This window comes from Bactrocera oleae, chromosome 6 (assembly GCF_042242935.1).
Source record: "Bactrocera oleae isolate idBacOlea1 chromosome 6, idBacOlea1, whole genome shotgun sequence".
Classification (NCBI taxonomy): domain Eukaryota; kingdom Metazoa; phylum Arthropoda; class Insecta; order Diptera; family Tephritidae; genus Bactrocera; species Bactrocera oleae.
This window is the reverse complement of record NC_091540.1, coordinates 10,659,586-10,672,421: the sequence shown is the minus strand read 5'-3', so window position 1 is coordinate 10,672,421 and position 12,836 is coordinate 10,659,586. Positions and strand designations below refer to the sequence as shown.

Below are 12,836 nucleotides of genomic sequence, written 5' to 3'. Positions count from 1 at the left end.
TACACCTGAAATAATCATTCCTTCTAAGTAGCAAGTAGCAGAACGAGAAACAACTTCGCATGATCATTGCAGCATAAAAATTGAAAAAGTACGTGAAAACAGATGTACGGGAAAAGTTTTCTCACAGAGCCTTCAACAACATTTAAACCAAAAACCAAGCGAAGTACGAATTTTGTAATGGTGCTCATCCCGCCTAAACACGTTTCACTCGGTGAATGATTGCAAAATTTAGCCAAATCTACCAAGAAATTTTCTATGTGTTTAAATCAAATATTAACGTAGAAAATATGCATAACTGTATGTGAATTGAGCTCGCTAAAGCTCTCTACCAAAGCCGAAATAATAACAACAGCTAAAAGATGTGCTCAGTACAGCGGATTTAGGAGCTATCAAACAGCATTATACGGGGTACTGAAGATTAGATGTGGTCACGCAAATAAACTAATAATTTGGATAGTACAAAGTGATTGCTCATGGATGAAGATATTTAAATTGAATTCAATTTATATAAATCGCCAGAGATCAAAACTCTCAAAAACAAGAAAAAACGTTAATTTCGCTTGAACCGAAGCAATAATGCCCTTCACACATACAAAAGGCGAGTATTCTGATCTCAACAATTTCTGCAGAGATTATACCGCTGCCTTGTAAAATAACCCATGTCAAATTTGGTGACGATATTTTCTCAAATGGAAAAGCTTTCCACCACAAATATATTTCTACAAAAATGCTTATATGTTGTCACGTGTCTAATTCATATGACGTCATAAAACAGCTGATTAAGTAAAATTCTACGTTTAAAAACGGTTGCGCTGTTTGTTTGGATTTGACATTACCAAAACTATATTTTGGTACATTTTAGAAATATAAAATTATAAAACTGAAACATTTACAAAATTTTTTTAAATTTCCAAAACTCAACTTATGCCATTTTTAGCATACGTGTCCACATATTGAATATTTTGAGCTGTGTAGCTATCATCCACAATATGTTAGAATACAAACCATAACGTCTAACGTTCCAAGAACAAATAAATAAATACATAAAATTTTATTATTTTCACATTTCTTTTAAATTTTCTTGTTTTCTTTTTTTCAAATAAAAGTAAGTACAATTTTTACTACACTTTTTAATTTATGCAGCCGAAGAAAATTTTTTCTTGACTTTCATACTTATTTATTGTAATATGTTGTCACACACTAAATTTATGCTTATCCGCTTAAAAGTGCACACATACAAACATACATGTAAATATATATTCATATACTTAGTTAGTGAGCGCTTAAAGGAAGTCAAGGTACTTAAGTAGTTTAGCAAATAAGTTATGAGGATATAATTCATTTAAATTTATATGTTCGCGTTGATTGAGCGATTGATTGATGGCTGGGTGGGTGTGCATACATACATATAGTTGCAGATATGTTTGTGTGGGTGCAAAATGAGCTGCTTAAAAATAGACAAAGTATAATACTGTGCGCACACGAATGCACCTACTTAAGCTACGCATATACATATACATACATACATACATACAAAAATATATGTATGCGTATAAGTGAGTATATATACTAAATAGCTGCGCTTTGGCAGCTGCCTCATTACTGCAATATTTTCTACAAACATACACGCTTACATATTAACTATTACAAAACGGCGCTTGTCTTTTTTTATTTGCGCCATCGTTGAACGCTGTGACGCCGCTTGATTGCTTGCCTTAACTGATATCGTTGTTGTTATTCACACTTGTAAGCGCGCCTTATTTTTGTTCCTTATTGCTTTCGTTTGTTGTTTTTGTTATTGCTTTTGTTTTTGTTATTATTTCAGTGTCTCTTGTTATTGCTGTTGCTATTACTCTAGCGATTGCTGCTACTTATTTTCATAATGTCTTGTTGCCGGCACACAGCCAAAGGGGAACAAACTCCAACAGCGCTAAGCATATGAAAGTGCACACACACACATATATATACACATAAACACATATGTATGTGATCATCTATTTGGTCGTGCAAATTCGCTTTTAGCGCTATTGTTGGTGACTCACTAGCAGCTAAGCGTGGTTGCGGCATGCCACCAAAAGGCATGCGGCCGCTACCAACACTACAGTGCTGTCACGCTTGCCAATGCTGCCGTACTCAGTCGAATTTACGCTTGTCTCACTTAACCAATTGTTGCATTACCATTAGTTGCTGTGAAATTTTGCCACTTTTTGTTGCACAATAGCGCATTTTTGCCTTTTGGTGAAAAACTATTAATTTTTTTTTGTTTTTGTTTGGTTAGTTAGTTGCATGACCAATAATTACGTACAGGTACTGCAAGGCTATTATTGCTATATATAAATATATTGATTGTTGTTGTTGTGCTTGTGTTGCATATGATATGCCCGCTTTTGTGTTTTAATGCACAGAGCTGCTGTGTTAGGGGGTAGGGTGCCACTGGTAGGAAATTTTATAACAGTGCTTGCTGTTTTCCCCAAACGGATTTAGTTTGCAGCCTCTTGATTGAATAACGCCGTCTGATGATTTAGTAAGCCAATTTGTTTAAAGGGTACCAAACCCCTTCACAAACCCTTTTCCATTTTTTTATTTTAATCTTGTACGCACATTATTTTCGAGCACGTCGAATTAGATTACTATTGCATGACTTTTCTTCTCCCCCTCCTAGCTTAGTGCACTATGTGCCGTTTAAAGTGGCGTTTCTCTCTTTTCTTATCACCGCTTTGCCGATATGTGATGTGTTTACAGATTTGTTCCGCCGTCAACTTCACCGTAGCGCTCCTTCCTCATTCCAGCGCGTGCTTGCGCTCCCAGTCCCATGGCGCTTTGCTGGCAAATTACGTTGGCAACACAACTGCCTGCAGCTTCCACTCACAATCACCGCCGCCAATACTGCCGCGCTCCATTAAATGCTCTTTAACCACTTGTTCGTGCAACTGCTGCTTTTCCAGATCTTCGTGCGCTGTTGGCAACAACTGCTGCTGCTGCAAATTGCTAACACTACCGCTGGCTGCCACCAGCAACATGCGCCCACTGCGCGCATCATGTGACGCCAGACGATGCTGTGACGATGTCAGCTGATGCGGATGATGATGGTGCGCATGCGCCAGCTGATTCACCTGCTGTTTCGCACCCACCTTATATTGATGCTTCTTATGCTTATGCGTTGTCGCTGCATCTGCGAAGCCCTGCCTCAGCATGCGTCCCACATACACCGCCGTCAATATGGCATACAACATACCGAGCAGCGCGCCGGCCAACACATCTGACCAGTGATGCCAATAGTCACGCACGCGACTTAGCGCTATGTAACAGGCGAGCAACAATAACAGAAATTGTAGTATATGACGCAGCACCCGTGTAGTGCCACGTCCGCGCCACACTGCGTGTAAGTAAAAGCACAGCAATAGCATAGCGTAGAATGAGAGCGATGAGTGCGCGCTCGGAAAGGATACATGCAGTTCACGTAACTGGCGCGCGCTCAAATTGCGATTCGCGCAATAGTAATGCTCTACATATACGCCACCGCCGACCAGCTGCTGATATGCGCTCTCACAGGAGCTGCCGTCAGACAAGCGCGGTTGACACGCGGTGTAGAAGTGCGGGCGCAAGCGCCCCACCACATTTTTCGCCAACTCCGTCGTTAGGTAGGTGGCGATGAAACCGAAACTAAAGATTGACAAGCTGCGCGCTAAATTCGTTATGTATTTGCGTAGACGAAAGCACTTGCAGATGCGCATAATCTCAACAACGCTGATGAAGAGCATCGGCAGTAACAGCGTGTAGATCAGCAGCATCGGTATGGTGATTGTGCACTCGCGATACGGATAGCGCAGCGAGAGATCCGCGCAGAAGAAGCCGCGTTGAAAGGCGCGCATGTTGAACTCTGTGCTTTTTGATGTATGTGCGAAGCGCTACAATTTGTATTTTTAATATGTATGTTAGTGAATTGCTTACAGTTCCTCTCAGCTGTTGCGCATCGCCTTTCGTTGACAGCTGACCGCGTGTGTTTCAAAAGGCGAATTGCAATTTTTTATTTATGTTTATTTAGTTTTTTTTTTCTTCCGGCTTTGTAAACTTATCTGCGTGGTCCGGCTTTGCTATCACTATTTGCTTTATTTGCGAGCGATGAATTGACAATTTTTTCTGCGACTTTCCATAAGCTTGACTGATTCTAGCTGGCGATTAGCAGCTTGTGTTGTTGTATTGTCTATATTACACAGATTTGTTTAGAATAGCAAAGTATTTCTGCACACTCGTACATATATATTTTGCTTATTTCAGCTCTATACTTATTTCGCTTAAGCTCATTCAATTGTTCACTTTTTCTGAACTTTGTCACTCAATTCATAATATTTTTCTTTGAAAGTTATTAGCGCTTATTACATATACAATATTTATGTCTTGCTAGAGTTTCTCCGGAATGTTTTGTTTTCTATTTGTGTTTTTTTGTCACTTTCTGCAATCGAACTTGTTAATATATAAATGCTTTATGTAATTGTATAAAAGTATATATGCAATTTATAATTTTTCTAAACATTTTTTTTATAATTATTATAATATTATTCTCGTGGGCTATCATTAGATTATCATAAATGTGAATTTCTAGTATTTAAAACATTATTAAATTTTTAGTAAGAAAAATATCAAACTAAAAATTATTTTTTTTAATAAAAAATTAATGTATAATCTTTTATTAAAAAAAAAATTTATAAATTTATTGTCCCCAGTAAAGTTTGGGGAAAAATTTATTCATTTGTATGTTTTTTATTTTAAGTATATTATTATTTTTTTTAATAAAGTTAACTTATTAATGCTTTGTGAAAATTTTTTATTAAAAATATACCTTTATATAAATTTTAATAAAAAGTTAATGTATACTCTTCTATAAACAAAAAATATTTTATAAATTTATTGGTCCCAGTAAACTTTAAGAAAATATTTATTTTTTTTATGTTTATTACTTTAAATTTTTTATAATATTTTCTAATATAGTTTACTCATTATATATGATTATATTCATGCCTTGTAAATTTTTTTTTGAATTACAATTTTATTATTATTAATATTATGTTATTTTTTTTAATTTTGAATTACCTCATACATATATATTTTTTGAAAAAAAGTTTTTTTATTACAAAAAAATATGTTTTGTGCTTTTATTAATTTTTTTTTTACTTGAATAAATTTAAATTTATAATGTTTGCAACCTTTTGGTTTTATTAGTTATTTCAATAAAATTAGTTATAACTTTTTATTAAACATTTTTCCTATTTATAAATATGTTATATTATATTAAAATTTTTTAAAGATAATATTCTTTATATTTATAAATAAAAAAATATTTAATTATATTTTGTTTTTTAAAAGAAAGAAACAAAAACGAATTAAATATTTTTTTTTTGGTTTTACGGCGACCAAAAGCATACTATTTTTGTTTAATTTTATAATTTTTTTTGTTTTTGTCTCATTCACATTTAATAACAGACAAAGTCAAGGTTTTAACTTTCAATATGGCGTGAACGCAGCTTAATTGCGAATTTGATCCTTTCTTTAAACTTTTTCTATTTAAATTCCTTTCTTTATATTATTTCACCACACATTTCTCACCATTATCCGTTCAGTGCACTATCTTAACAACTATTGCGCTTATTTTAAATTTTTTGCACCGGCGCGCGCTAAAAACAAAGTACGTTTGCAATTTTCAACGCCTTACAACGTTCTTTTTATTTTCAATTTTCAAAGTTTTTTCGCACGCTAAATGATCATCGCACGCGCGTGCTCACGCTCAGCAACTGACTGCTGATTGTCAAAGCATTTTACTAGCGATCTAGTCGTTGGACTAGAGCAGTAACTGACACAGCAGGCAACCGCGCGCCGCTTCATAACAGCGTCGTGACGACGAGCGCGCGACTGCTACGTCACAGTAGCTGACAGCGCCGCGACTAACCACATTTCAGACCACGCCGCCACCGCCATTGCTGCTGCGGTCGCTGCACACATTTAAAACATTCAAAACGCGGCAACAAAGCGCACACTGTTTGGTGTGAAAAAGAATTGCGTTTTTTTTATAAAACCAAAACAGCAACAAATCAAACACTTTGTAAGTATCGAACACTTATCAGCGCTGTTGTCGTTTGTTCTTCTTCTTCTTCAAACAATCACTTCCCTTTTCTTCGCATTTCTGTGTTTTTTTTTGCGCGGTGCACAGCGTGAGCACTCACATTAATGTTATTAAGTTTCAAAACGCTGACTTCTATGTATGGAATAATTCTTATCAAGCACGTTGCGCGCTGCAATTGAAGCCGGCGCAGGTAGCGACTGCAAAAGCGACGTCTATTGCGCTGCGCTGACGGTCTAACGTTGCTTACTTAAGCTATTGAAGACGGTGGTGACGGCTCGCGCTTCTGCACGACTTTCAAATAATTGTTTCTTTGTGTGCATACATATGCTCATACATATGTATATATTATATGTAACTGCGAGTATGTGTTTATTGATATTTATGTATGTTTATTTGTTGCGCTTAGACAACGTTAATTGCTGGCGTACTTAATCATTTGCGCTCGCACGCGCAGCTAGTGGCGCGCACCTCGCGTTATCTAAGTCGTGAGAATTTCGTTGCGTTAAGAAGTGGGTGGGCCACAAGCGCACCTTTTTCCTGCCTAATCAGCACGAGGAAGTAACAATGCTCTTATAGGCAGTTGACAGTTTGACTGAGGGCAGGAAGGAAAGTTATGTTTAGGCGACCTTTTTAAGTACATATCAGTATTATTTCTCATACTTCCTTTCATTTAGAAAACTAATTTGTAATTTTCAACCAGTTTATGGTAATAAAAAGATATAGCTATAATATTTAAATTTTATGGGTTGCCATGTACACGAGCTATGTTTTATGTATTTATAAAGATATACAAGTTCAAAAAGGTATTTATACATAATTATTTGAACAAAAATATCTTTATTCAAAAGATCTGCTTCAATAAATCTAACGATTGAAGTTCCAAAACCGCCTAACTTTATATTTATCTCAGACGCAAACCTTATATATGCTAAGATATTCATAACAAGTTCCACGAAATTGTTGAAAAGTGATGGAAATCATATATGTATATATTATATTATATAATATCTGCGCTAGCGGAAAGTATACATCTTTTATAGCATATATATAGTGAAGGTTTCTTGAATATTTGACCAGTTTAAAGAGTAATATTATATAAATTATTTAAATAGTTTTGTTTTCTGTACTGTGAGTCTTTACCTAAAGCCTAAATTAGCCACAAACTGTTGATTTTTCTAAATAGCTTACGATCAAATAATTTAAGATGCTTCGAGGCAAATGCTCATGCTAAGCAAATTCGTTTTTTTTTAATTTAGAAACCAACGCGGTCTTCATACTTCAAGCATAGAAATACCAAGATTTCTAAGCTACAACAACTTTACAGAAGGATTGTGGTTGACGACGTTGTGTCACCAAACCAAGCTTAAGCAGTAACAGAAAATCAAATTCCCCGCTCTTATCCCACAGGAAGACGAACTAGCTAGATAAAGGGAAACTTGTCTTCTATACAATAAGTCCACAGGCTATGTAAAAATTAGAGATGAAATCAAACTTTTCACTAATTCAGAAATATATTAAAAAATTTTAGACACAATCAATGGATTTCGAAGAGGATCAGTTCGTCTAATTTCTTAAAAATGATTATTACAACTACCAAAACAGCACTTTTTAATAAATTCCTGCCATGTAGTGCTTTGACACATTTTAATCGATAGAAACAGCGTTTTTAGTATTCTTTAAAATTATTGCCGATTTTTACTAAACGTTTTATCAATTTGTACAAATTTTAATGCGACTTTAATGTGTGATTTTTATGTTTTACACATTTACGCGTCGAAAATCATAAATGTCTTTATATGTGTATGTATTGGCGTGTGGTTATATAAACAGGTGCGGATACAATGTGAATTTTTACGAATCTATAAAATGTATAGCGGACAGACATACATGGTAGCAGCATGCAGAACTGTTTAAATGTGAGTGTGTGTGTGTGTGTGACAACCTACAATCTGACCCACAAGACTTTGCATGGCAATCAATGGATTACCGCACAATTTAATTGTTTTAATTTCAATCAGAATATATGCTAATATAATAATATGATAATGCAAACTATCAGCTGTGTTGGCTCTGTGGCAAGCTATATACTTGTATGTACTATGTATTAATGAATGTGTTGCATGCTTAATGAACGCAGTTAATATCATATTTGCAGTTGTATTGTTAATAGAATAAATGACTGTGTGATAAACAAGAAGTGCTTGCGTTTTGGCAAATAAAAACTATGACACACATACTTAAATATTGATAGATATATGCAACAATATTGTTAATTTGTTGCAGTATATTGCTTTCTGCAGCAATAATTATGAGTTCGGAGTGTATTTCGAACTTTAATCATTACTAATGATGTAATGGATATTAAATCTGTAATTAGGTAAATTCAAAGCATAAATAAATAATTGCTGCTTTTTAACATTTTATTAAAGTTAACAAATAAGTTTGATTTCATTTCACATTTGTTAATTTGCATACATAATTTCTAAAATTCTAATTATTAAACTTTGAATTCCACACATTAAAAACAGTAAAGAAATGCACTCAGTTTTATTGCGCCGATAAGCTTACGTAAACTCACAGTGTTTAGTGGCTCTCTGTCTGCTACTCGACTTTGGCATTCGAAAAACTTCCCATAGAAATTAATTGTATACTGATAAGATGTTGTGAGATATTCAACAATGAATATATGTTCATGTTGTTGAAGGCAGTTCATGTTTGGTAAAATAGAAAATTCATTCAGCCACCGTATATGTTTTAACTGACTACGTTAAGATATTATATTACCATTATAGCTCTGTTTTCACAGTTAGTGAGGAAAATCAATCGAGTTTTCACACTACTTTCTTATATATATTTGTCAGACAATAATCGAAGAAAACAAATTGTGTATAATAGTTTCGTTGTTTTAAGCAAATTTTTTCAGAAAAAAGGCTTTTTTTGGAATTTTGTCATAAATCGAAAATTTTAAAAGATTCTACGATCATTACCTGTACTCATCTATATATGGTAAAAAATAATTTTTTTTGGCTTTTTGAATTTGAGATAATTTTAAGCAGACATTTTTTTCTCACTGCCAGACACATCTTTTAGGAAGTCCTTCTGCAGATCGGTTTCGGAATCAAAAAATTAAATTTTTCAAAATAAATAACCGATCATTAAAATTGTTATATATTTTTCAAATAACATGATTTTTAAAAAAAAAAAAAAGGAATTACGAAAAGTATGCATATATGTATATAACTCAAAGTCTTAATTTAAAAACCACTAAACTTTTCCGAATTACTTTTTTATAAGCAATGTCGAAACTGTTAACGCAAGCAACTAAGGAGTTTAGTACAAAAACTAGTTTACTTCGGCATCCAGCTTCACAGAAAGTAGTAAATATGAAAATATTCGACATTCTTAAAAAAGAAGCTGATGGCAGAATCATCGGACTTGCGGCAGAACTTTCTAAAGTGAGCAACAACAACTGATGGGGAAGAAAATGAAATGGAATGGAAAGTTTACAGATTTCAGAACTCCATACACTACATAACAGAACATTTCTGATATTTTCTAGTTAGTTTTCAACAAAGTTCTTGAATCAGAGCCTGGTAAAAGATTAGAAACTTTGTAAGCTTAACGAGTTTGTTAGCCAACTGACTCTGAAATCTTATTAAAAAACTAATACCTATGCTCAAATGTATGTTAGACTACAAACAATTGAATTTCTGAGCGCTGTGCTTTGATATAGTAGAGAAAACTCTAAACGTTACAGATCGTACTATAATAGAAATTTTTTTATAAACCTCGCTGAGAACTCTCAATGCATAACTGTCTAAAAGTATACTACTAATGGCTAAAAGAGTACTCCTACTACCAAAGGCTAAAAGTACATGCAAGCAACACTTGTAAAGTGAGATGCGTTTAAGATAACCGATATCAAGACATATCTATACTCACTGGTAAAACAAATATATCTATATAAATCGCCTTAGACTTTAACTGACAGCGAGGTCTAATTGACGCCTTGTTATCTGAGCGATATTTCTTTATATACATATACATAGCTACAGTGTGCTACATTATTTTAACATATTAACGCCTTGAAAAGCGGTTGACTTCCTAACGCATGTTTCAAGCATAAGCATACATTAATTTATGTATGTCTTCGGGCAGGACGATTACACTAGTTTACTTATGCGACAGTGATGTTGGAGACTATTACTAGCTAATTTTGGGTTGCTAAAACCGAAAATTATTATAAGAATTTCATAACACGTAAGATTTTTTATGTGAAAGTCAAGGGATGCAGTGGTCGAACAACCACCATTTACTAAACTGACAAAAATAGCTGTACTTGATCGAAAATTTTTGAACTCAGATTCGTAATCAGGATACCTCAAAGACCGCTTAGCACATCAGTCACAAATTTTTTCTACAGATTTGTTGAGTAGTGTTATCTGCGCTCCTACTGTAGACACAAGAAATTTCGAAATACCAGCTGGTATATTGTGTTGAACAGTGCACAAATATTAGTATTAATATTAAGTTATTTGCATTTGTATTAACTGCAGTTGGTTTTGGGTAAATATAAGTTACATAGCTACCCAAGTCAATTGGGCGCTTTATCGACACCCTAGCAGCTGACAATAAATTAACATGTGTTCTACAACAACGGTACGTGCCGATAGCGCGGATTCGTAAACATTTCGAAAAGATATCATGCTTTGCTAAATGCGCATAAATAAGCGAGTGGAGTAAATACGTCAATAAATGCTAAGAAGCAATGAACTATTTCAAGTTCAAGACGCGCTGAAGTGGAACATGAAATTAAGGAAATTCTTTGCTGTAAAAAGAAAACAATAAAATGTTTTATGAAAACATGTGACGAATACGCTTATCGAACAGTGTAAAATGTGCACTTATTTACAATTCTAACAAAGCATTAAATATTTGCTATAATATTAACGCTGCTTGAGGAACAAACCGCAGCACGCGCCATTAAATGCAATCTGGCGGCGTGTGTTTAGAAGGAATCATTTCTAAGGTTTCTGGTTTTGCGATACAAAATGTGTTCACGTAATGAGTAATATAATACACAAACACATACAAATATACATATATATATGTATGCATACACATTTCTAAATTGTATTTGCTTGCTAAATGACCGAGGGCGCGCGCGTTCTCTTGTGCTACACGATCGCTAGGGATCACTTAATTTTCAAGTGCGATCAAATTTTACAAAAACATTATTTTTTTATCATTCAGGCGTCCGGCAAATCATGCTTGTGTGCTTACGTCTAACAACACGCACACAAATATATTTATATATAATAACAACAAAAACGCGCAACAACAAGTTATAGCATAATATGTAAGGCTATGTAGCAAGAAAATTATTTGGTCAAGCATTTTATGCTATTTTTTGAGAGTTAGCGGTTTTTTCTGTTGTTGTTGTTTAATTTAATTTCAGTTGCTTTTAATGTATGTAGTTCTTGCTTTGTATAACGCTTATAAAACCATTTTTAATAGACGAAAGGGCGGCGTTACAAGTGATATATAGAACCGCAAGCGCTGACATTGCGGTCACAAAGATCAGTTTTATATGTCTCTGCGATTGTGTGTGTGTATGTAGATATCCGCACGTTTCATTGAAATAAATAATGAGTGTCAATGAGTTGTCAAGTAATAAGTGTCAACCGCAATAGCCCAAGCGACCTAAACTCAGTTTGAGAAATTTTAATTTTATATAAAATATGGGAAATTTCAAACGCATAGAGTTGCCATGTAGATTTTTTATATACTGAACAGGGAATATTTATTTTGCCACGCAGCTTGCAACACACAAAAGTAAACGTCGAAGATTCTGAATAATATATATTCTTTTCTATACGAAACTCGACATATTTTTCAGATCGGACCACTATAGCATATAGCTGCCATACTAACTGACCGAACAAAGTCAAAATAAATTTTTTATAACCTTTGTGTATATAAGAAATGCACATTTAAAGCGTATATGTGTGTGCCATTTTTTTTTTTTGTAATACTTTCACCTGAACTTACCCAATTTTGAATTTTTGTTGTAATTTAAAGTTTTGTACAAGAAATATATATGCAATTCCAAGCTCTAATTCAATTTAAGTGTCTTATATATATATGTCACTTATTGAATGTCACAATGTAATCTTGCAGCATAAAAAAGTGACACAAAAACAAGAAAAAAGTGAAGTGCGCGTACAACAAAAACCAACAACAACATGAGAAAGCTTGTACATAAATAAAATGTTATTGCCGCTTAGCCACATAAAACATTAGTTGTGGTTGTTGTTGTTGTTGCTAGTAGTTTTTGACTCATTATTTATGTTTGTTGTTGTTTTGTGAACTATTGCGTTTGGCGTTCGACTTTCCGCGTTTGCGCGCGCTGCAATTGCGCAGCACACAGAAACACGTATACTACAGCGAGGAAAAGCAACATTTCCATAAATGTATTTACATAAATTTTGTACATACACTTACGCAAATATGCAGTTGCAAGTCCATTTGTACGCTTACTTGCATCTCCAAGTGTGAGTCGCTCTGTCAATATTGACCTTTTCACTTCAAAACCACTCAGCGGCGTCGCCGCACAACCAAACCAATCACGCTTTGTGCATTAAGTTGACAGCGCGCTGTCGCAGCGTGCGCCTACGTTAGCAGCGCAGTTGACGCCAGCAGCAGCTGCAACGCCTGA

General features: G+C 34.4%; 1 protein-coding gene across 3 annotated transcripts; it reads right to left on the bottom strand.

Moving 5' to 3' along the window:
- Positions 1–1,049: 1,049 nt before the first annotated feature.
- On the bottom strand, positions 1,050–5,811 carry laza (lazaro). Of its 3 annotated transcripts, none has more exons than XM_070111173.1 (2): positions 5,605–5,811; positions 1,050–4,482 (listed from the first exon to the last, which is right to left on the bottom strand). In XM_070111173.1, the coding sequence occupies exon 2, from the start codon at positions 3,870–3,872 to the stop codon at positions 2,832–2,834; it is 1,041 nt and encodes a 346-aa protein (XP_069967274.1). In that variant the 5' UTR covers positions 3,873–4,482; positions 5,605–5,811; the 3' UTR covers positions 1,050–2,831. The 3 variants fall into 3 exon arrangements, with proteins under 3 accessions (XP_069967274.1, XP_036216791.1, XP_014098737.1); XM_036360898.2 differs by having other exon boundaries at positions 1,050–4,464; XM_014243262.3 differs by having other exon boundaries at positions 1,050–4,453.
- Positions 5,812–12,836: the final 7,025 nt, after the last annotated feature.